At 40.3% G+C, this 26,064-nt stretch overlaps 1 protein-coding gene across 2 annotated transcripts in view; it reads right to left on the bottom strand.

Annotated features, from left to right (window-relative positions):
• ITPR2 (inositol 1,4,5-trisphosphate receptor type 2) overlaps nt 1-22,632 on the bottom strand; it is a 519,932-nt gene extending 497,300 nt beyond the window's left edge. The window contains exon 1 of one of the 2 annotated variants that reach the window (XM_024256738.3): nt 22,476-22,632. In XM_024256738.3, coding sequence (XP_024112506.2) covers nt 22,476-22,567 — 92 coding nt within the window. In that variant the 5' untranslated portion in view covers nt 22,568-22,632. The remainder of the gene's footprint in view (nt 1-22,475) is intronic. The other variant, XM_054527007.2, reaches the window with a different exon arrangement.
• Nucleotides 22,633-26,064: the final 3,432 nt, after the last annotated feature.

The raw sequence follows: 26,064 nt of genomic DNA on the forward strand, positions 1-26,064 counted from the left end.
AATTATAAATTACATGGAAAAATACATCCATTAGAAGACAAACAATTCTTCAACTGTGTGTTGTTTCTGGATTGTACACTAAGGGCTTTGTCACTGAAAGGCCACATCCATGCAAGATGATGGCATCTCCTGCCAGGGGAAGTAAGACTTATCCTAAATCATAAAAGAATAAAATAACTTTCGCAATCTCACTTTGCCCTTGCTTTTGTCTAGTCTGAAGAAGGTCTGTGATGGGCACATGACTGAAAGGTTCACTCTGGAAGGAGATTTAGTATTGCCAGTAGAACTACCCCATTCCTTCTTTAGTTTTCTTATGAAGTAATTTTGTGGATAGTTCCTACAGTGAATGGTTGCCCCAAATCCTTATAGCTTTTTTTCATAGTGTCCTGTATTTCAGTGTTAAATCAGTGAAATGACATCTCATCAGTTACCTGCTTTATTCAATGTCTGAAATGTAAAAAAAGCCATAAAGTGGGGACTCACTATTGTCGCTGTTCCCATCCTTTTTCCTGCTTCCCTTCTGCTCAGCACAGCCCCGCTCGGATATTCAGCTTCCCTTCCTTTCACACGCCAATCAAAAGCCTCTTCCCTGACTGTCTCGATTCCAAGAACTTGGCAGTCCAGGGCTGTCGCTGGGCCAGTCTCTGCATGAGCATTCCAAGCGTTGCCTAAAGACTTGCTAAGCAGCAGAAGTTTTCTTTAAAGGACTTGGGATTTAAAAACAGGAACAAAAAGGATGTGATAGGAACTGTTTCATTTTCTCTCCCTTAATGTTACATTCCTTTCATGTATGGACATCTTGACTTAGACACATAATTGTGTTTAGTATTTCACCCTTTAACTTCCCTGAATGCTGCTGGAGTTTGAAGAAACAGCTAGACCAGTTTCATTTTTTGTTTGGTTTCATTCATTTATTTATTTTTATGGACAGGATCTCACTATGCTTCCCAGGCTGGTCTCAAACTCCTGGGCACAAGCAATCCTCTTGCCTCAGCCTCCCAAAATGCTGGGATTACAGGCATGAGCCACCACACCTGGTCTGTTCTGTTTTTTTAAACAAACAATGAAGTTTAAATCCATGTCTCATCTCCTCTCTTGTGTTTTAAGTTAAAAAAAAGGATACTCTAATGACACTCCAAATATCATGACAGACCTGCTGAATTGTAGTCAGATATTTAGAGTGTAGTTTTAAAATGACTGCCTAAAACAAGATGTTTAATTTTGTATAGAACTTAAATTATTTCTATTTTCCAAATATGTTTCTTCATCAATAAACACAAAATAAAATCAAGAAAATACCCGAATATGAAACTAATTCAACATTTTCTTCCTATTTGCATCACTGCTGAAGAGGAAACGTTGTTCTGCTTTTCAAAGTATAGAAACCTAGGGCCGGGCGGCCAGGCGCGGTGGCTCACGCCTATAATCCCAGCACTTTGGGAGGCCGAGGCGGGCAGATCACGAGGTCAGGAGATCGAGACCACCCTGGCTAACACGGTGAAACCCCGTCTCTACTAAAAATACAAAAAATTAGCCGGGCGAGGTGGCGGGCGCCTGTAGTCCCAGTTACTCGGGAGGCTGAGGCAGGAGAATGGCATGAACCCGGGGGGGCAAAGCCTGCAGTGAGCCGAGATGGCGCCACTGCACTCCAGCCTGGGCGACAGCAAGACTCTGTCTCAAAAAAAAAAAAAAAAAAAAAAAAATTAGCCAGGCGTGGTGGCGGGCACCTGTAGTCCCAGCTGCTCAGGAGGCTGAGGCAGGAGAACGGTGCGAACCCCGGAGGCGGAGCTTGCAGTGAGCCGAGATCGCACCACTGCACTCCAGCCTGGGTGACAGAGCAAGACTCTGTCTCAAAAAAAAAAAAAAATCTAGGGCCGGGCGTGGTGGCTCATGCCTGTAATCCCAGCACTTTGGGAGGCCAAGGGGCGGATCACTTGAGGCCAGGAGTTCAAGACAAGCCTGGCCAACATGGCGAATCCCCGTCTCTACTAAAAATACAAAAAATTAGCTGGGCATGGTGGCACACACCTGTAGTCCCTGCTACTCGGGAGGCTGAGGCAGGAGAATCACTTCATCCCGGGAGGCGGAGGTTGCAGTGAGCCGAGCTCATCCCACTGTACTCCAGCCTGGGCAACAGAGCAAGACTCCATCTCAAAAAAAAAAAAAAGGACAGAAATATAGAAAAATAATCCATTGGCACTAAAATGTGTCATATGATTCAATTCCTGCTAATAAATAGCTTTAGGTAACCTTATGATTTTACCATTTAAAAAAAACCTAATACGGCCCGGATGCGGTGGCTCACGCCTGTAATCCCAAACACTTTGGGAGGCCGAGGTGGGCAGATCATGGGGACAAGAGATTGAGACCATCCTGGCTAACACACTGAAACCTCGTCTCTACTAAAAATACAAACAAATTAGCCGGGCGTGGTGACGGGCGCCTGTAGTCCCAGCTACTCGGGAGGCTGAGGCAGGAGAATGGCGTGAACCTGGGAGGCGGAGCTTGCAGTGGGCTGAGATTGCACCACTGCACTCCAGCCTGGGCGACAGAGTGAGACTCCGTCTCAAAACAAAAAAAGAAAAACAAAAAACCAATACTAATTTTTAAATATCTAGCTGTACCAGTACAGCTTACAGCTTACAGCTTTCCAGATACTCAAACAGGTATAATGTCATTTCTTAACTCCAAAGGACCACTGAGGAACACAAGAGAAGTGTTATCAGTACTCCCAATATAAAGACGAAGAATTTAATTCAGACGTTAAATGATGTGTTCAATTTCTCAGAATTTCTTCAGGACAGAACAGAATTCAGACCCAAGGGCTTGATCAGCTCTCTCTGCAAACAACACTGCCTTTAAAAAGCCACTATCAAACATCTATTTATTCAATGATTTGACTTTAACTTTGAAATTAAATTTGATTTTCTAGATAGTCATGTCATAACCAACCAATGTCTTCAATAGTACAACATGGACCTGAGTTTTAAATACTTAAAACAGAAGAAACAAAAATGAGTTGAAGATACTGACTTTTAAGAATGCAAAAAGTTTACTTTGACTTTTCAAAAAAGTTACACAAAGATCACATTTCAAATATTATCTTAATTATTAATCATAATTCATATTTAGTTGTAGCATCAAATAAATTATATTTGTTTTACTGGGGAATTTTTAATAAAAAGCATTTTAGCAGTAAGATTTTCTAATTTCTGAGATCTAAATTAACAATTCCTTACTTTTAAATTTTAAATTTTGAAAATTTTAAACCCTGCTTATATTACACCTTGCTTTGTGTTCATCTCCATCACAATAATTAATTCATGCTTGTTGTGTACACATAAAGAGCCACAATTATTCATAGACATAAGATAAGCTACTTACATCTAAGCTAAAAGTGGGAATATTCACAAATTTCCTGTGAGAAATATTCGTAAACATATGCTTTCATGAATGAGATTCATTTACCAAAGTTCTGTGATTCTGAATAATGTGCTTATTTGGGAAGTTTGTTTCAGAAACTCCCCTCCCTTTTTAAATCTCATAGCAGCATTACTGAGGTATAATTTAGCCACACCAAACTGCTGCCTTTACTCTTTGACCCCTCACCATTACCCCCATCCTTGATTTCCTTAGAATCCTTTTTTTCATTAGTTGATGTCAAGGTGAAGTTTAGACCAGACCAGAGCATTGAGGCTTTGTGGCATGCAAAAGGACTCAGATAATTCTCCTTTCCATCAGGAAGTGTATGCCACCTGAAAGAGTCCTAAAATAAAGCCCCAGAACAATGAACTGGAAATAAGAATAGTATAAATACCAAAATCATTAAAGGCTTCCAATTTTTATATCCTGCTTGTAAGGACTTAGGAAATGTGGCTTCGTGAAGGTAAAGGGGTGATTTTATTTGGCCACAGTGTACATGTGTTGTCTCCACCTACCCATCATCCACTGTCCTTCCTCTGGCAACAGAGCCCTACCTGAAGAATGGAGAACTGCTCTTCTCCCACTCGTGATGAAGTCACCTCTGCCATCAGAGCAGCTGGACCATCATCGAGCCAGCCATTGCAACAGTAATAACCATAGTGTTTTTTTCTGGAGTTTAGGAGAATGAGGCACTCTTGTCAGCTCTGGTGTAAGAGACAGAGGTAAGGCTGGAGCGGCTAGCAGCCATGCCATAAACAAAAGACCTGCGCAAGGGCAGGACTAATGCTGATGATGCTGCAGAATGAAGGAACCCAGGAGATCATGCCAAGATTTCTCAGTTACCTTAATCACAAGGTTCTCTTTTGGGGTAAAAATTGCTTGGGTTGGGTTTTCTCACTTTTGCAACCAAAAAGCACCCTAACTAATAAAACTAAGTGTAATAAACTTAGAAATAAAACTAGTGTCTTCAGATACACCAGTTCTGTTGAAGGAATGAATTTCAAAATTAAAAATAAAAATAAATTAAAAATTACAAAATAGATACACCAGTTCTTTGCCACATCCAGGAGCGTGGCACTTTGCAAGCTCTTCTCCACCACCAGGTACTCCAGAATCCCTAGAAATAGCAAACTAGCTCAGACTTCCCCATCAAGAATTTATGTTAGCTAAAAAGAAATATTTTCTCACAGAGAAATTTTCAAATAAGACTTTATAAAGTGGTTTATTCTTCAAAGTGTTTTTTAATGCTTTAATTTTTTAAAAGCATTAAAATTCAATAATTTGTATACATGTATATACTAAGTTTCCAATAAACAGTAAAATCTCCTTTTATGGCACAACTAAAAGAAGGCTAGGGCCTGAATAATTTTATTCATTAGGTAAATCTAAGAAGCAGAAATAAAATACACTCTTTATACCTTTTCAATCCCAATGACTTGTGTAAAAATCATTAATACTTACAAGAGAAGTAAGCATGATAATTTGATTAGTTACTATTTAAAATTTGACAAGATTTTCCTAAACAAATTTGTTTATCTGTAAAATGGTTAATTATCCAAACTAGATAAGTGTTTTTGCCAATTCCTCTAACAGTCACAGAAGTTTAATCAGAATTCTTAGCCAATAGAATGGGACTCAAAGCACAGTAGCTCATTCCTGTAATCCCAGCACTCTGGGAGGTGGAGACGGGTGAATCACTTGAGGTCAGGAGTTTGAGACCATCCTGGCCAACATGGTGAAACCTCGTCTCCACCAAAAATTAGCCAGGCATGGTGGTGCACGCCTCTAGTCCCCAGCTACTCAGGAGGCTGAGGCAGGAGAATCACTTGAACCTGGGAGGCAGAAGTTTCAGTAAGCCAAGATTGTGTCACTGCACTCTACCCTGGGTGACACGGTAAGACTCAGTCTCAAAAAAAAAAGTAAATCTCAAAGAAGGGATAGTAGCACCAGCTGTCCAATGAAAACATGCAAAAGCTATTCTAATGGTTCCAAAACAAACACTTGTTTTTAATCTCAAAAAATAAAACTAAATTGTTTCTTTCTATTCCTATGTTCTAATCGGGATGAAATATTAGCAACTAAAATAACATGTTGGTTTTAAAACATTTAAAAAGTTGAAAATTCTAGTCAAGGAAGATATTGTATATATATGCTAAGCAATTCTAAGGTTATTATTATGTTGATATAGTTCAGGTGTTTGCATTACATCAAAAGGATAGTATGCATCAAACCAGTAACAAAAGATAAATATAAGTACCTGCAATTGAGTAGCGTGCATTATCAAAGTAAGGGAGAAAAAAAAAGGCCAAAACCAAAATAAATAATAGATAAGGCAATATGCCTTTGAACAGCCTACTAAACAAATATCAGCTTAAAAACAGGTGTACTGCACCCGGCGCGGTGGCTCACGCCTGTAATCCCAGCACTTTGGGAGGCTGAGGCAGGTGGATCACGAAGTCAGGAGATCGAGACCATCCTGGCTAACACAGTGAAACCCCATCTCCACTAAAAATACAAAAAATTAGCCAGGTATGGTGGCACACGCCTGTAGTCCCAGCTACTCGGGAGGCTGAGGCAGGAGAATGGTGTGAACCCAGGAGGCGGAGCTTACAGCAAGCTGAGATCGTGCCATTGCACTCCAGCCTGGGTGACAGAGCCAGACTCCATCTCAAAAAAAAAATCAGGCGTACTGCAAAATGATATAAAGATAATACAGCAGAACTTTTTAACATCAATGTAATATTAACTTAGCCAAGCTTCCAAAAAGAGACTCATGCTGATTTTTCAGATATACTATTAATAATATAAATAATAATAGCTTCCATGTATTTAATACTTTAGGTATCTGATGCTATGAGCCCAACACTTACTAAGTGTTTTACATATGTTAGTTGCCATTAACGTCATGGTGATACTACAAACTGGACAATAATCCTGCTTTACAGATAAGGAAACTGAGGTGTTCAGTATTAAATAACTTCTGAAGATCACACTATGAGAGAGTGGAGTCATCATATAAAACCAGGTTTGTCAGAGCCAAAAGCCCACTATATGCTAAAGCGTTTTTCATTCCCTCAACATACTTCTTGAGTATCTACTATGTGACAGATACCGTGAAAGACCTAAGGACACGATTATTATCAAATCCAGACATAGTCACAGCCCTTACAGAGTTTAAAGTCTAGTGGGTGAAACAAACATAATCCAATATTCACAAAAATAGAAGCAAAATTAAAACTATAATTGCGATAAGTTTTGTGAAGGAAAAGAACATGGTGCTATCTGAGTATATAGTAAAGGGGCCTCACATAGTCTGGGAGATCAGGAACAGTTCACTACAGATGAGTCAGAAAGCTGGAAATCCACATAATAAACAGGTGAGAGGTGTGCAGGTAAGATGGGAAATTGACCAGACAGAGGGAAAAGCACGTAAAAAGGCTCGGTGGTGAAAGGGAACTCAGAATGTCTGCGTAACTATAAAGGTAAAAAAGGTCACTTTGGGAGGCCGAGGCGGGCAGATCATGAGGTCAGGAGATCAAGACCATCCTGGCTAACACGGTGAAACCCCATCTCTACTAAAAAATACAAAAATTAGCCGGCATGGTGGCATGCACCTGTAGTCCCAGCTACTGGGGAGGCTGAGGCAGGAGAATCACTTGAACCCAGGAGGCGGAGGTTGCAGTGAACCAAGATCACGCCACTGCACTCCAGCCTGGGCGACAGAGCGAGAGTCCCTTTCAAAAAAAAAAAGGCAGTACACACAAAGCAGAGAGCTAGAGTAAGGAGAAACAACACAAGATGACGTTTGTATCTCAGAAACCTGAAAAGCCCGCAGTAATGCTGGGTGTAATGACATGTTATTCAAATGTGAGCAAACAAAAGAGAAACTTCCAATCTGTATGCTCAGTTTTCAAAAGTAATAAAGCCTCAATAGCAGTGGTGACTATCTTAATTCATACATCTTTTCTAGGCCTAAACTGAAACACTAAACAAAGATACTGTCCCTTCAGTGCTTCTGCTGACAAGCTGCTTTTCAGCCCCACTACAGCTGTTTGGTGCAGGCTGCTGTGTATCAATTCCTCTTCTGCCTGCCATTTTCAGCCTTTCTCTATTCCTCCTTTTTACCACTGACTGATTTTTCTAGAACAAAGTCTGACTATTTCATTCTCCTGCTTCAAAATCCTTCAATAGCTTCCCATCACCTAATAGGGAATACATAATCTGGCTTTTGTCTACCCACCTACTTTCATCTTTTTAGACCATATATAGTAGAGCCAGCATTTGAGGACATCTGGAGAACTGGTTCATTTCTTGATGCTCTATTATCCCTAGTGATTGACCTCATCTGTACGGTCCAAGGTGCCATTTTCCCATGTCCATATTTCAAACAGTTGAATGGGGTAGGGCAGAGGGAGGGTGGGGGAGGCAGTAAATCCTTCCTTAAAAGACCTGACTGCAAAGTATAGCCTGTGGCCACACCTGGCTACAAAGGAGGCTAGAAAATGTGGTCTTTATTCTGGGTACCCACAAACTCAATTACTTCTATTAATGTGGAAGAAGGGAAAAATGAATTTGGAGAAATCACCAGCAGTCTATGATACAAAAACTGAAATTAGCATGCATTTTGTTAAATTAAATATGTTTAAAACTAAATTATGTGGTTATTGTTTAGAATTTATTGGATTAATTATGACTTCCATTTTGAAAAAATGTGTAATACAAATATTGATCTAATCTTTAGAAAATGTTTATAGAATCACTTTATGGGTATCCATTGCCAAAGAAATGACTGCCTCCCAGAACTCCTATGTGACAACTTACCCAAACAGTTCTTCATTCAGATTCTCCAATTCTTAACAAAGTTTTACATTTGCAATGTGATAATACTTTAAAAGACCTTCTGAGAGATTCTTTAGCCACTGAGACTTCTTGAAAGGATCCATTTGGTTTCTCCCCTAACAGATAACAATGACTTCGTTGTACTGACAGGAAAGGAGGCTCATTCTTCGCATGGGTTTTAAATTGGAACTCAGCTATTAAATCATGATCTGTCAGGTAAATAAAGGAAGAAAGGTAAATAAAAGTCCTTTTCTCATTTATTAATATTCCTGCTCATGGATTAGTGTAGTCAAGTTTTTAATAACATTTTCACTGACAGTGAATCTTGACTTGACTTAAAAGGTCACTTAATATTTATCATTCCTAGCCACAAGTATAGGACTCTGAGTACAACACAATTCCTTTTTTTTACCTTCCCTACTACTGTAAAGAACCAGAACTGAAATCATCGTCTTTGAAAATATGGTTGAAGTCAAAGATCTACCCGAAATGCAAATGTTTAAGTAGTTATGTCCCTGATATTAGCAATGACCTTGAACACTTTAGCCAAACACAGTAACTGTTCCTTAAATCATTAACTTACTTTGGATTCCTAATGTAACTGTGTTTGGTGATTTGGGTAATAGAATTTTGTTTTAAGTCACTATCTTTATTGGTATGATATACTTAAACTGGATTACTTTGGATGTTATAGAAATGAAACAAAACTCTGATAATATTTGGTATCTTCACCTCAAAACTGCTTTTCTAAAGTTATTACATTTTTAAATATCTAGCAAAGAGCATTATAGGATGTTAGAACCAGAAGAAATCAAAATATGTTGTTTTATTTTTCAAGTTATTTTGTAATTTGTACATATCTATATTTCTCACTTTATTTCTCTGTCCTATATGCAAATAACTCTCAAACAAGTCCTCATTTGTAACACTGCTACCAATGAAGATTCCTAGCATGAGTCAATAATAACACTGGAGAATTTCAAATTCTTGAAGAAATTGGCTGGATATTGTATCTTTTGGAATTGGCTTAAGGCAAAGCTCATTACAACAGACTTAGTCAATAGATATAAATTAACGAGGAACAAAATTCTGCCCATTTGCTCTCCTTAATCTGTTTAAATGCTTATCATTTTCCAAACACTTACTCTTGAATTTTAAAAAGAAAATTACAAGGTGTCATATGCCCTATTCTATTTTTCTAAAGTACTATACATTCCCCAACTACTCGCTGCATTTTTATCAGCAAATTCTTTTTAAATAAACTTTTCTGTCAATAGCAGTTAAAGTATAAAATGTCTCCCTGGATGTATAATGTACTACCCACTAAGAGAAAAGGCCCATCTCAATTAAGAAATGGCTTCACAAAATGCTTACAAATTCACTCTTTGAACACATAAAAACAAAACTGAATTTACAGAAACATTAACCTTTCTTTAATGTGGCTATAGCGTGCAAATCATTTAAAAAAAAAATGGCCATGTAGGTCAGGTGTGGTAGCTCACGCCTGTAATCCCAGCACTTTGAGAGACCGAGGCAGGTGGATCACTTGAGGCCAGTAGTTTGAGACCTGCCTGGACAACATGGCAAAACCCCATCTCTACTAAAAATACCGAAAAAAATTAGCTGGGCGTGGTGGCACGAGCCTGTAGTCGCAGCTACTCCAGAGGCTGAGGCAGGAGAATTGCTTGAACCCAGGAGGCAGAGGTTGCAGTGAGTCAAGATCCTGCCACTGCACTCCAGCCTGGGTGACAGCAGAGTGAGACTCAGCCTCAAAAAAAAGAAAAGGGCATGTACATCACTTTTTCAGAGCGTAAGCTTTACCACATATTGATCTGAGTGTGTAGAGAGATATGACACAAGAGATTATTAAAAGACTGATGATGGCAAGATTTAATGACACCATAAACCCAGTGACAACTCTCATCCATTTTAAAAGAATTGCCCATGGATCTCAAGGTATTTAAGAAATACGAGACATTACATTGACTTTTTTCCAGAGAGGAACTGATGTTAACAGCTACTTAGAGATTTTAAAATAAAATATGTATATGGTAATGCAACAAATATTTATTAATATTTATGGAGCCAAGCACTTGAGATATTCAGTGGCGAAACAAAAAGATCCCTGCCTTCAAAGAACTTACAGTCTATCGGGGTAAACAGATGATACACAATGGATACAATAAATAATCAATTATATTGTATGTAATAAGATTATATGGAGGAAGGAAAGGTAACATAGGGTAAAGCAAATAGGAAAGACCAAGGTGAAATGCTAAACATAGCATTACCATATGACCCAGAAATTCCATTGCTAAGTATATACCTAAAAGAGTTTTTAAAATATATATCTATACAAAATCTTGTACATAAATATTCACAGCTGCATTATTCATAATAGCCAAAAAGTGGAAACAATCCAAATGCCCATCAACTGATGAATGGATAAACACAATGGGTCATATGTCTACAATGGAATAGTATTCTCAATAAACAGGAATGAAGTACTAACATGTGCTGCAACATGGACGAACCTTGAAAACATTAAGTAAAACAAGCCAGACACACAAAAGGACAGATGAATATTGCATGTTTTCAATTATACGTGGTACCTAGAATAGGCAAATTCATAGAGACAGAAGGTAGACTAGAGGTTACCAGGGGCGGGGATAAGGAGAGAATGGGAATTTATTTTCTAAAGGATACAGAGTTTCTGTTTGGGATAGTAAAAAAAAGTTCTGGAAATGCAGAGCAGTGATGGTTGCTCAACATTGTGAATGTCCTTAATATCATTGAATTATATCTTTTTAAACGGTTAAAATGATAAATTTTACGTATATTTTATTGCAATTTACTTTAAAAGGCACTAAAATCTGACTATTAAGATGCTTACTAAGCAGTGAAATCCAGCTCACACCCAGCATCTTTGTTCTCTTTCCCCCATACCACACTGCCCCAGCAGCAAGCAGAAATCGGAGCCCTGCTCACAGTCATTTCCCTGGTAGCCAGATCTGGGCATTGCCACTTGCCATCATGGATATAAATGATTAATCCTGATCCAAGGGGGCCAAATTCTATCACTTCATAATCTGAAGTTTAACAAGAGGGACACTGAATACAGAAATTGCTCGATTCAAGTCATGTAAATGATGGGACCCAGAGAGTAGGTCCTGCTATTGAGATTCCCAAAGCAACCCTAGGTTCCTGCCTCTCCTGATGCTCAGTTGTTGAGCTCATCATTTTATTTCTTGGAGCTCCTCCAGTATTCTCACAGCAAATTTCCTTCTTTCCGTAAGCTAGTCAGAGATGGTTTCTGTTCCTCACCAACAAAGAACGTTACTTCTAACACAGTTTTTCAATCTTAAACTTCATCCACGTGGGCAAAGTGATATCCAAGTATCCCCTGCTTTCCAAATCTTTAGAGCTTTTGAGATCAAATAGTAAGAATGAGGATAGCAAGGGATGCCTATAAATTACTTTCAAGAGTTCCAGGGCAATTCACTACAAGGTTTGCAAATAATTTAATTAAATGTGAGCTGCAACTTGAGTTGGTGAGTACTCTATTCTCTGAAATTTTTACAAATAATACACTTTGATTTGCCATTAGAAAATTAACAGCTTTTAAACCAGTTTTGTTTTGGGTTTTTGTCGGGTTTTGTTTGCTTATCTGGTCATTTGAGCTCTTATCTTTAGTTCTGATGATCCATATAAGTTCCCTACATAATGTGAAGAATCCTCCTTTCCTTAGTGATTATTTCATAATTAGTCATTACAGGATCTCAGAGAGCTAGAGAACTAGAAATTACTTCACTAAAAATCTAAGTTTTCTCTAGGACTCTGTCGAGGAAATCTCTGGGATAATCAATATATAATAAAAGTCCAGCATTTTATAATCTGCACAAAGAAATTTTTATGATATTTGTACAGTGACTCAAACATCTCAGTAATAGATAGAGCCTCATTAACACATAGCTGAATTCTAAGAATTCAGATTATGCTTTGTTCACTTCCTTTAGTCTTCCCTGCATTCATGGGAATCTATCTATGGCTTTTTTAACATGTTAAAAGCACCAAAAGGAAAAGAGAGCATGATGGACTCCATATATACCAGAAGGGTATTCTATACCAAGTGGGAGACTCGTGTATGTGTGTGCTATACTAAGAACTATTAGTTCTTAATAGTTCACTAAAATAGTTCTTAATAGTTCTTAATATTCGATGAAAAGTTGTCCATATTGCCAATGTTTCCAGGCATTTATAAAATTCTAATTAAGTTCATGATTCATGAAGAAAAACTACTATGAAATACGAGGGATAGAAACAAATACAGGGAAAGGAGGTAAAAATATAATAGCCAAAGGCACTGGGTACATCGCATAAATTTCTCCCAAGCACCTGCCAGGTTTCTTCCTGACTGGGCTTTATAGTCCTAGCCTCATTATCTCAGGTCTCAGTAAATTCACCGTATGTGACAAGAATGGAATGACGTCTTATTCTCAGAGGATCTAAACCAAGCTTAAATCTCTCGCATTTGGAAAATAAACATAAAATAGGTTCTCAGATTATTTCTTCTGTCTTTGCATATCTCAACAATATTGAATTATTTGCTTTAGTTTTTCAGAGCTATTAAAATGGACAGTAAAATTTTACTAATTTTTTTAAATGAAAGAAAAAAGTACCAAGAATACATAATCAATCATGGGCATAGATCTGAGACAAACATCCATTCTAATGATCCTTCCAAGTTCAGCGAAAATTCCACCTCCTCCTTGAAGCTCCCGCCAGGTCATCCCAATCAGGAGAGAAGGAATCTGACTTTTCTGACTTTCTGTGGTACTGTTTTAATCATCTTTTGGGCATTTGGAAAAAAAAAAATTGCCTGACATTGCAGTTACTCAATACCAGTGTTATCTCCATTGCTAAATAATTACTACGATAATTGCACAAATATTTATTAAACACCTACTATATACCAGCAATTTTGTCAGGTGCTGAGCATACAGGATTAAGAAGACAGTATCCATTCTTGACCTTGCAACATTTGCAACACTGAGAGCAAAAAAACTGTCAAATGCCTTGATGTCTCCCACAGATCCTAGCCAAGAGTCATACTACAAATTCGCAAAGGAAGATTAAGTTTTTCAGATAACAATTAAAATAACAAATTAATTAATCCGTTGAGATAATAATTAAAAGCAGCTTAATATCTGGCATCTCTTTACACATATTCCCCGGCATATAGAAAGGGCTCAAGAAATATCTACTGAATGAATTAATGAGTCATTCTGAAGCATGCTTCAGCATAAACCACATCTCCAGGATAGTCACATGTGTCTTAATATGGACACGTTTTCAATTGTACGATTAAAGTTTTGTCTAAATAACCTGATATTTTAACTTAGTCTTAATTCAAGGTTGGAAATCTTTGGATAGGTTGGTATAAACTATATAATAGCTACTGTTAACCCATTATTGATTTGAATTTTGAGAGAGCTAATCCATCTATTTCAAAGATAGTCAATAAAAACAGTTAATTAAACTTCGATTACACACACACACACACACACAAATCTCCTCAAAAACTAATACCATAGAAGTTGACTCAAGCAATAAAAGTTTCATAGTGAGTACTAAGATTACTAAAATGAACAAGTCAGCCATGCTAAAATGCATACTTCTTAACATGTGTCAATAGACTTCTAAAATAAAGACTACTAATACTCTTCAACTTACAATGGGGTAACATCCCAATAAACACATTGTAAGTTGAAAATATTCTTAGTCAAAAATTCATTTAATACACCTAACCTACCAAACAACATAGCTTAGCCTAACCTTCTTTACGTGTTCTCAGAACACTTACATTAGCCTACACTGGGCAAATACAAAGCCTATTTTGTAATAAAAGTGTTGAATATCTCATGTAATTTATTGAATACTACACTGAAAGTTGAAAACAGAATGGTTATTTGAGCACTCTAATATGGTTTCTACCGAATGAGTATCACTTTTGCACCACCATAAAATTGAAAAATTGTAAATCAAACCATCAAACCATTGTAAATTGGTTATCATCTGTATACATTTACTACATGAGTTAAATCAACCAACTTAATTGCTCAGCATTACTGGTCAGACAAACATTTTTTCCACAATACACTTTAAAATACCAATAATAACCAGGAAAAAAAATTTCACGGTAAATATATGACTGTCTATTTCAGTAACAACAGTTTCTCAGTTTGTGGTTTTCCTCCACTGACCATAACTAGGAAAATAATTTATTTATGCTTTTTAGTGTAAATATTGTTGATTAACAGTAACGAGAAATGGAAGAGTCCTTAAAAACCATTTTAGTTAACTTTCCTGGCTATAAAAGTAATAGATGTTTAATTTAAAACCATACATAAAACTGGGAAATACAGAAGAAATAAAAATTGAAATTAAAATCATCTACATACTCACCAGAAAGGGTCAACCACTGTTAATATGCTGTTCTATTTTCCATATATATTGTTTTGAACATTTTTTATTAAAATTGTGGTTTTCTAAAGCTATATATTTTTAAACATTCCCATCTAAGTCATCATGGGAGTAGAACATGACACCAAAAAATGCCATCAATACATTCAAAAGGCACAGTTTTATTCATTAAATAAGTGAATGAGCTGGGCGCAGTGGCTCACACTTGTAATCCCAACACTTTGGGAAGCCAAGGCAGGTAGGTCACCTGAGGTTAGGAGTTTGAGACCAGCCTGGCCAACATGGCAACACCCTATCTCTACTAAAAATACAATAAATTAGCCGAACGTGGCGGCGCACACCTGTAGTCCCAGCTACTCCAAAAAATGAGGCACAGGAATCACTTGAACCTAGGAGGCAGAGGTTGCAGTGAGCCAAGATCACGCCACTGCACTCCACCCTGGACAACAGAGCAAGACCCTGTCTCTGAAGAAAATTAAAATAAAAATAAGTGAATGAACAAATGAATGATCATTAAAATTTCACATCTGATTATAACACAGTGATCTATTACCAAGTTCTGATATTTAAAAAACCATACAATTCACTATTATTATAGCATAAATCGGTCATAAAAGTCCACTGTTACTTCTTTTGTATTTATATATGAAGACCCTCTGCCTGGAATTTAAGTTTTAAAGTTTGAGTCTATAGTATTCTGTCTATATTCTCTAAGTTATCTATACACTATCTGCATGAGAACAGTTACAAAAAAAAAGTGTCATTGTGAAAAGCGCTACCTGTGCAAAAAGAAGATGGCTCTGTTCCACCTAGAATTAAGCCAAGCAGTTACCTCAGAATTCTCTTCTATCAAAGCCAAGCCATCAGGGCTCTTGAGGAGGGGTGGTTGTTTACTTGACTGAGCTCTCATTGCCAGAGGGGGCTGAAAAGCTGCAATGGTATTTATAGAATGACTTTTAGTTTTAAGAAATAGTCACCCTTTCAGCTTAAAATATACTTTATGTTCACCACTTCAGAAACTCTCTTTGTACTTAATTTCAAGTTCCACAACATCACACTTCTAACACTTAAGACTTTCCAAAACAACTCAGTATTCAAGCTTCTGTCATCTTCTTCCTCCACAGTGAACACACATGCAAATGTCCAATGGACTTTTAGATATATTTATCACATTATCATATGCCTTAGCCAAAACAAAGCTAAGCTTATATGCCTGGTTATGGCAGGAAACAACAGCCATCATTTGGAAGAGTTCTGTTTGGAAGATACTAAACATCTTATACAAAAATAAAAGTTAACTATAACCATTCCAAGCTTCATGTACAACTCCCCACTGATCAAAAAGTCCTACTGAGGCCGGGTGTCATGGCTCACACCTGTAATCCTAGAACTTTGGGAGGCTGAGGTGGAGGGATCACTTGAGCCCAGGAGTTCAGGGTTACAGTGAGCTGTGGTCACGCCTCAAAAAAAAAAAAAAAAGTCCTATTAAGGAAAATATTTTTAAAACTATAATAAGAACAGCATAATTAAATAAGATAATAAATCAAATCTACAACTATTTAACATCAAAATGTTTAGCAGGAAAAAAGATGAGGAAGAGAAATTTGACGGACTATAATTGGGAATAGTAAAATGTAAACAGTTACACAGTCTCACTCATCTAAGGAATTAAGTCAGAATTATAAACTGTGGGACCCTCCTCCCCATCACCCTACCGACATCCATCCCTGAACATGGAAACAAAGGAATGGAAAAGTTAATTGCATTGGCCAAAATCAAGCAGCAAGTAAAAATAAGGGCTCCAATCCTCTGTCACTCTAAGAGACTATGATGATGATGCTTATGATGCTTTGAAGTCAGCGCATCAATTGGTAGTCACCTGATAGTTACTGAGACCTTAACTACTAGGTGTTGGTCCTGAGGCGATCCTGAGAAGAAACCGCAAGGCAAAGGTAGCTATCACTTAAACATACATATACAGACGTACACACACACACATATACACACTTTTCATTTACTAACCCCTCAACCATGCTGAGAACAGCCAAGGAAGGACCGATGCACCTTACACTGATTCTACTATCCCACTATCCCAAGAATTCTGCTATGTTCAGTCCCTACTCTGTGGTACCTGATCATTGGTCAAGTTGACGTACACAGAAATGTGAATATCTGTTGTCATCAGATGTGGCAGCAACAAGAAAGACAAATCCTAGTATAGAAAAAATGGAAGGAGGAGAAAGGGACAATCAACACTACATTTGAAAGTGGACAGCACATCCCAAGACTCCCTCCTTCACCTTTAAAAGAGACACAAAAACTATAACCTTAAGACATGCCAGTAGAAAATAAAAATAGTTTATTTAAAATATATTCACCATCTTCGTCCAATAGGATTTAAAGCAATTGTCCATAAGTCAATACAAGTATTTCTTAAATTGATTCTTTAGATGAAAATTTAAATTAGGAAATACAAAACAGGCCCCTTTGCACTTACACAGAGAAAAGAACAATAACTGTAACTTGGCTTGCAACAATTCAAGATTCAGAAACATCTAGTAAATACAGGTAAAGGATAATGGGGAAAAAAAGGAGAAATGCCAATCTTTGCAACTAGGGCATTCAAATTTTGCACAAACAGACTGATAAATCAACCTGAGAAGCTGGGTCACTAAGCCTAAGAAAACAAGAGGGACCTGGTAAACTCAAATATAGTGAAAACTCCATGACTTTTCCAGCTGAAAAATTCATTACCTTATGGCAAAAATTCCCAGCAACTACACAATAACAATGTATATCATCCAAAACTTATTTACATGCTAAACATTAAAATCAAACAAGATTTATTTGCAAATAAATGTCTATTCATTATCTTGAAATACTGTGTAAACTCAGTTCTCATTAAACACCTTGCTAAGCTGACTTTGAAAAAACATCATGCTACTAGCCATCATGCATGGATGAAGAGCTAAAATGGAAATCAAAAACTTTTAGTCTAATTTTTAGTTCCCCCGTTGTGTTTTTAATATGACAGTGGAATAAATTGTCGCTAAATATATACAGTGTCAATGTCTCCAATCTGATTCACTTTAACAATTCATACGCCTTTGAAGAAAATGAGCAATTTGACATGCAAAAATATAAGCATAATGTAGATTTTCCTAGCAATTTTCTAAAAAAGAAATCTTTTCTTTCTGTCTCTATCACTTGCTTTTATAATACCCCCAGGGGGATGGGCAACAGCATCTTCTCTCCTTCTTAGTTTTCAGGAAGACATACTGACATGAAAAAAGAATAAACGATAGGAACAAGGCCACATGGCTAATTAGCAGCAGACCTGGAACAACAGACCTCCAACTAACAGAAGAGAAAGAAAATTCAACTAGAGAGATGCACTCTGTCTTTGAAGCAGAAAGTGTACAAATAATGACCCCACAAGAAGACAATGAGAAATCACAACTACCGCTCTGCTTTGGTTTCATAGCCCTAAAACCAACTTGCAAAATAAAACATCTACCAATTGTACTCGAGGTAAAAAATAGGGAGTGCTACCCCTACATGTACCTAGATAAGATTTCACGTGGCACAGACATATGTTCCCATGAGTTTTATAACTCCTAAAAATCTGAGCCCAATGTGATTCCACAGCCTTAAGAAAGTGCTAAAACCAAGCATGACCGACCATTAAAAAACTGCAATGTCACAGACAGAAAGCAGAGGGAACAAAATCACCAATCAGTCTGACTTCTCAGGATAAAAGCATCAGATGTTATATTCCATGGCCTTAATTAAGCCATTATGAAATTAAATGGGATTATTTCTCAATAGCTGAAACTTTTTCACCCCGAATTTTAGGAAATTATTTTATTTATGGAATCCCCAACTTTGAAAACCACCCACATGTTAATAAAAATCGATGAGATGACTGCAAAATACGTCAGTTTAAATTAGGATAAAGTATCTTGGTTTACTTATCAAAGCCAAAAGTCAGTTTTAGCATCTTATCTAACAACTGCCACAGAAATACATACTCTGATGGCTGGAGGTACACAGTAAAGGACCGCAAGGAGCCGTGGGCAAACCTAAATCCCTGGACACAAGAGCCACATAGTTTGGTTGAGATGGAAGACTTATGGTCAGGAAAATAAATTCACTTCTTTCTTCCTAAGTTTCCTCTTTTCTCTTATACGAATTTTAAATTTAATATTTAGAAGAATAGCAAATGAACAGCATGGTTTCTTTAGAAATTAAATGAGCCTTTTTCAATGACGTGCCAGATGCTTTCTGAAAGCAACTTTCAAGTGTTTGCAACATTATTTGCATATCCCACATACAACAGAATTTGGAAATGTTCATTAATAAGACAATGATTTCAGGTTTAATTTTTTGATATTCCCAATTTTTTATTATAAAAAAATTAACACTTTCTGCACTGCCCTGTTTTCAAAGTAGAAAACTGTTATATTTTTATGCATCATAAAAATTTGATGCACATTTGTCAAATGCGATTTCATAGCACCTTTTTTTTTAGACAAGGGCTCTCTCTGTCACCCAGGCTGGAGTGCAATGGTGTGATTGTTGCTCCCTGCAGCCTTGACCTCCCAAGCTCAAGTGATCATCCCACCTCAGCCTCCCAAGTGGCTGGGACCAGCTGGGACCACAGGCGTGCACCACCACACCTGGCTAATTTTTTATATTTTTTGTACAGACAGGGTCTCCGTATGTTGCCCAGGCTGGATCACGGCATTCTTAATTTTACAGTTTGTCTTAATTATTCTATAAAGAGATTCACTCCACCCAGGACCCATTTAAGTCCTAGGCTCGCCATGCTTCCCTTGAGCATCCTTTGGACACTATTCCAGTGAAGGCCAGGAAACTGCATCAGGGCACATCAGCAATGACTTTTACTACAACTGTCCTTTGAAAAGATGTTCAGAAGCAAGTACCAGGAGGGAGGCATGGTCATATCCAACCTCTGACTTCTAAAGTACTACAAAGTTATCTGAAACTCTGAGCAGTCTATCTCAGAAAAAGAATATCCAATCAAAGCACCAGGTTTCACCAATAGCAGCATTTCTTTTTGTTTTGTTTTGTTTTTTTGAGGCAGAGTCTCGCTCTGTCCCCCAGGCTGGAGTGCAGTGGCGCAATCTCAGCTCACTGCAACCTCCGCCTCCCAGGTTCAAGTGATTCTCCTACCTCAGCCTCCCGAGTAGCTGGGACTATAGGTGTCCGCCACCACGCCTGGCTAATTTTTGTATTTTTAATAGAGATGGGGTTTCCCCACGTTGGTCAGGCTGGTCTCAAACTCCTGACCTCAACTGATCTGCCCACCTCGGCCTCCCAAAGTGCTGGGATTACAGGCATGAGCCACTGCACCCAGCCCAATGGCAGCATTTCTAAAGACCCTTCTTCCCCTTAGAATCTAGCAGCACGAAGGCTTTGTCATATTAACTTCAACAAGACTCAGTTCATTAACAGAAAAATAATATATTGCACAAATACATACTAAGGAAGCTCAACCTTCAAAACACCAACAAAAAAGTTGAATACAAATCAGAAATATTTACACAAATGTATATTGTACATTAAAGGTTATTCTAGCTTATTTTTCTCAAGGTTTAAAGATTATTATGTATAACCAAAGAAAAGCACTCTTAGCTGGGAATCTGGAGACAGGGTTAGAGTTCCAGCTTTTGGCATTAATGCCCTCTGTTTCTTGGGTTAGTCACTTCATTTCTCTTAACCACAATTCCTAATCTCTAAAATGATCAGGGTCGACTCTACAACTGTCAAACTTGTAGCTTCCTGATATGCCATCTATATAGTCCTTCTGGTATTTGTTTTATGAGTTATCCATAAGCATACCTTTGCTGAATTAGACACTAAAAAAAAGTTCTTTTCTTTGTCTAGGTTTTATACTCTATTCCTAGTCCTTGTTATTATTTTGTCCACAAATATAACTATGGTTCACCGTCACCAAGGCAATGATAATTACTACAATAGCTAACACATCAGTGCTTATCAGGTGCCAGGTACCATGCTACGCACTTTACATATATTAATCCTCTCTTCCTCACCACTACTCTATGAGGTAGAAACCATGCTTATTCCCATTTGTAGAATTGAGGAGACTGGGGCACAGAAAGATTATATAACTTTCCCAAGGTCATAAGGTTTACAAGTGGAAGCGCCAGAATTCAAACCCCAAGTATTCTGTCCATGGAACCCCCTCTGCTTAACTACTACATCACACACACACACACCTGGAGAGTCTACGGAGGGTGAAGAGCAGCAGAGTCCACCTGCAAAATGTCGCTGGGGGCCCAGAAACTGAACTTGTATCATGAATGATCTCAAAAACACTGGTAGCTCATGATTCACAAACCCAGCAGAAGCGCTTGGCACTAACGTGTTTTTCCTTCCACGCTTTAGTTGCATAAGAAAGTAACACTGATGGAAAAGGGATTGAATTAAATCTGCCTCCCTTCTTTCACTCATTAGGGGGAATGCACAAGTAACAGGAACTGTGGAAGTACTGGTGACTTCCACGTCCCAGTGTTTAGTAGGCAGCACTCCGTTATAACACAGCTCGAAGTCACTGTCCCTGGTCGTTGCAGGTTAAGTCATCTGCCCCAAAGCCTAACAGCTGAAAACAGTAGCCAGACAGGAGTGGAAACACCAGTTCCACAGCCTGAAATGTAGGGCGGGGGGACCTAAGTGCTGAAACAACGAGGTAACAAAAAATTTCCTGTGCATCAAAATATACTGCAGCGTGCAATTAAACTGCACACTGCTATTCCCAGTCAGAACAGAGAAAACAAGGAAGTCCTATTTAACCATTTGGCACACTGTTTTATATATATATATTATATATAGAATATATGTATCATATAAATAAAATATATATTAATATATATTTCCCTCATTCATAAACATAAATATATACATATATATGTGTATATATATATATATATATTTTTTTTTTTTTTTTCCCCCACCCAACTCGAATCTCAAGAACTCTTCACTTGGCTAAATTCCAAGAAAGGCTCAGCATTTCAGTGGGCCAAGGCCTGGGAAGGGGAGATAGCAGGTCTGAGTTCTAGAACCCAGGAAGCCCTCAGAGACGTCCAAGGCCACACCGTTGGGGATGCCCCTAGGGCTGCCCAGGCCAGTGGGGAGAGTCCTCGTTCGGCAAGGCCAAAAGGAAACTCCTCCAGCGAAGAGGGGACGGTGAGCTCCTCCCGCAGGACAACGCCACACTTTGGCTCACCACATCGCTTGAGTTTCATGTCCAAGGCCACGGACTTTTATCGACTGCTCTTTCAAACCCGGCAATGAGAGACCAGGGGCTGAGAACGGTAGCGAGAAACGGTGGAAAAGGGGGGTGTTTTGTTTTACCTTCCAGGGAAAACAAGCACACATTTTAATCAAAACAACCCAGGGAGAAGCCAGCGAAGACCTCTTCGCCGGGCCCGTCTCCGGGCTTCTGAATCACTTCCTCCTTTCTGATGTGTCTCTGAGCTTGAGATTACGAAGTTGCTGAGAAAGTCTTGCCTCTCAGGGCAGCTTCCTGCGAGCGGGCTGAGCGCACGGCGCTGTCCGGGGGCGCCGACCCTGCCCGGCCGGGCCACCGCGCGCGGCAGCGGGAGGACCGGGCGGCGGAGGAGGGACAGGGACAGGTTCCCAGGACCCGGAGCGCGAGCGCCGCCCAGCCCGCGTCTCCCGCTTACCCCAAGGTGCTGATGAAGCCGTTGACCGAGCCCTCCGCGTACAGGGACACGATGTCCCCTATGTAGAGGAAGCTGGACATTTTATCAGTCATGCTGCTTCATGTTCCACAGTGGACGTCCCTCCTCTTCCCTGCGCCCTCGCCGCCCTCTCTCCAGGGAGCCGCCGCGGCAGGAGCGGATCGCACCGCGGGACTACAGCGGCCAAGAGCCGCGGCGGAGGGCACGGCCCGAGCCACTGAGCGTCGCAGCTCAGCCGTGCGTACGCGCCGGGGAAGCCAGACGCGGGCCAAGCCGCAGCTGCGGACACCCCGCGAAGAGCGCAGCCCAGGCGCCCAGAGAAGCCGCAGCCGCCGCCGCCTCCCCAGCAGGTTTCCTGTTCCTTTCTGAAGTTTTCTCTTCAACACCTTTGCTCCTCCTCCTCCTCCTTCCCTCTCCGCTCCCCACTCCGTGTCCACTCCCCTCTCTGCGACCCGCCGCGGCCGTCACAGCTGCCCGGCGGGAGCTGGAAGTGGCAGAGCCCCCTCGGTCCCCTCGGGGGAATTTTTGGACCAGGTGCCGGTGCCCATTGGGCGAGGGGGAGGAGAGGAGCCCTGGAGAGGTGGGGGGGCGGCCAATCAGGGAGCAGCGGCCGGGGGCGGAGCTGGGCCGGGGCGGGGCGCCCCTCGGGAGGCCGGGCCACCCGGGAAGCCTCCGCTGCTGCCGCACCGGCCCGCGCGGGGACGCGACGCTGGGCGGCGCTGGAGGGGCGGCGGGGTACCCCGGCGGGGGAGCGGGCGAGTGCGGCCGCCCTGGAGAGGCCGGACCTGGGGCGCGACAGTCGCTGCCTGGGAACGCGAAGAAGCTTGATGGGGGCAGGGAGGGTGAGAGTTGGCGGCCGGGCGAGCGCACTGTAGTACCCGGGCACAAAGGAGAGAGCCCCCGAGCTGCTGTAGATGAAAAGGTGGAGCCCGAGCGGGGTGGGTAATTTTCTGGCCAAGGAAGAGGTAGGCGTTGAAGTAAAGGAAAAAAATACAAATAAAAAATAAATGCATGATAAAGAAAGTAGAAGAGAGGAAGGAAGAGAGTGAGGGAAGGAGGATGATCTCGATTTCGTTATGTAGTTTGGGTGGTCTTTTTCCTCTTCTTTTCTCAAGTACGCGGGGTTAATGAATCTCGACCCGTCTGCTGATGTCCAGGTGGACGCGAGCCTCCAAGGAGGTAAACGTCACTTGGCCAAGCCAGTTTTTGTAGCCAACCTTCGGCGGTGAGGGCTCAGTGGAGCTGAGCTTTAAGCCTCCGAGGCCGCGCCTCCTGCGCTTCCTTAACTCCAAGCCGAGGTTAACCTTCCACCCCCATCAGCCCAAGGTCCCGGCTCAAGACAGCCCTGGCTTGTTTACGTTTAAAGCTGCTGACTCTTAAAGCTCCAGCCATTATAAGCAAAACGCAGCTAGACACTTTTCCATGCCTTCTCTGTTGCTTCTATAGCCCTCTTAACATGATTTTAAAAGCCTTTTGCCCTTCCCTTCTAGAAGACAAGGTGGAGGCAAACTGTATGGCGGTTTTGATACCAGCCACCTAATTTAAAAGTGCTACATAAGTAATCCCCACAGAGCAAAGTTTGTAGAAAGGCAGAGGAACTCGGGGTGTGCAGAAGCATGTTGTGTCAAATTGTGCAACTGACCAAAATGTAACTTACAGTCAGATGTCTTACATGTCTTACAGTTAAAAGATGGTTTAGATTGAGACTTATAATCACATAGTAGAAAATGAAAGAATTAGCCCAGAATTCAAAAGGCCAGGCGTGGTGACTCATGCCTGTAATCCCAGCACTTTGAGAGGCTGAGGCGGGAGGATCACTTGGGGTCAGGAGTTCAAGACCAGCCTGGCCAACATGGCGAAACTCCGTCTCTACTAAAAATACAAAAATTAGCCAGACGTGGTGGCACAGGCCTATAATCCCAGCTACTCCGGAGGCTGAGGCAGGAGAATTGCTTGAAGCTGGAAGGCAAAGGTTGCAGTGAGCAGAGATGGCGCCACTGCACTCCAACCTGGGCGACAGAGTGAGACTCCGTCTCAAAAAAAAAAAAAGTTTGTGTTTAAAAAGCCTGCTAGATAGAAGGGAATAGACACTGAATCCAGGAAACACCAGTGCAAAGCCTGTGTGTGTTGAGATAAACTGGACCCAGTCATTGTAATAGCATGCAGCTGACAGATCTCCTTTTATGTGTCCTCCTTTGTAAAAAGTTACTTGACAACTTAGAAATGCCTGTTACATAATCCAGCCCTTCTCTGTCTACACACATTATACCACTGTTGGGGGCCACCAAGACATTGGGCATAGGAGTTATTAAAAAGCTTGAGACAGAACAACATAATGACCCTGGAAATGGAAGTTTCTGTTTATCCAAGAGATCTGTGCATTACATTGTATCGTTCCCCATATTGCACGGCACTACTGTGCTATACATCCAGTGGATACTCAATTATTGATCAAAATCATGAATGATCTTTGCTTTAAGTCACAAACTATCTGTGGCCAACACATACAAAATGAGTAGTGGTTGGCCAGGCACGGTGGCTCACGCCTGTAATCCAAGCACTTTGGGAGGTGGAGGTGGGGGGATCACCTGAGGTCAGGAGTTTGAGACCAGCCTGGCCAACATGTTGAAACCCCGTCTCTACTAAAAATACAAAAACATTAGCTGGGTGTGGTGGTGAGTGCCTGTAATCCCAGCTCCTTGGGAGGCTGAGGCAGGAGAATCACTTGATTCTGGGAGGTGGAAGTTGCAGTGAGCCGAGATTGCGCCATTGCATTCCAGCCTGGGCAACAAGAGCGAAACTCCATCTCAAAAAACAAAACAAAATGAGTAGTGGTTGTTTATGCTAATGAACAGGTGCAAACTTCAAACCATGTACCCAAATTATTGATCAAAATCGTGAATGATCTTTGTTTCAAGTCACAAACTATCTGCGGACAACACACACAAAATGAGTAGTGGTTGTTTATGCTAATGAACAGGTGCAAACTTCAAACCATGTACCCAAATCCAATGTCTTCCTTCCTCTTCACTCTGTCCCCACCACCTACCACTCAACACCCACAGAGGTATCCAATATAGTCTGGGGACTGGAGCTGGTCACTCTTCTGTGTTGGCATGGCAAAGATGGTTAGCTGGCCACAGAGAGGTGGCCTAAGGGGTGGCCAAGGGATTCATACAAAGTCTTGGGATCACTTTTTATTTCTTTCTCTACCTAGTTCTTCCTTTCTATTATCTCAAATATGTCTCTTTTCACTTTCCCCTATATCATTGCTCTCTTCTACACAGTTGCCTGTTTCCACCCTTCCAGTCTCTCCCACATGCTATCCCATAGCAAGCCAGAGCTTTATACTTACAAAGTTGATCTCATCAAAACTGCTCAAACCTCCAATGACAGCTTATTGTCTACAGTAAGGCCTACCTGCTGATGTGAGTGTTAGATGTGAACGTCAGTCACTCTAAATAGACTCTCCTGTACTAAGAATATGAGACAGTTTGCCAAACCCTCATTCACCATGTCCTGTATTCCACACCATCCATGATCTGATCTCCTTCTCCTTTTACAACCTGAG

This window comes from Pongo abelii, chromosome 10, assembly GCF_028885655.2.
Source record: "Pongo abelii isolate AG06213 chromosome 10, NHGRI_mPonAbe1-v2.0_pri, whole genome shotgun sequence".
Classification (NCBI taxonomy): Eukaryota; Metazoa; Chordata; class Mammalia; order Primates; family Hominidae; genus Pongo; species Pongo abelii.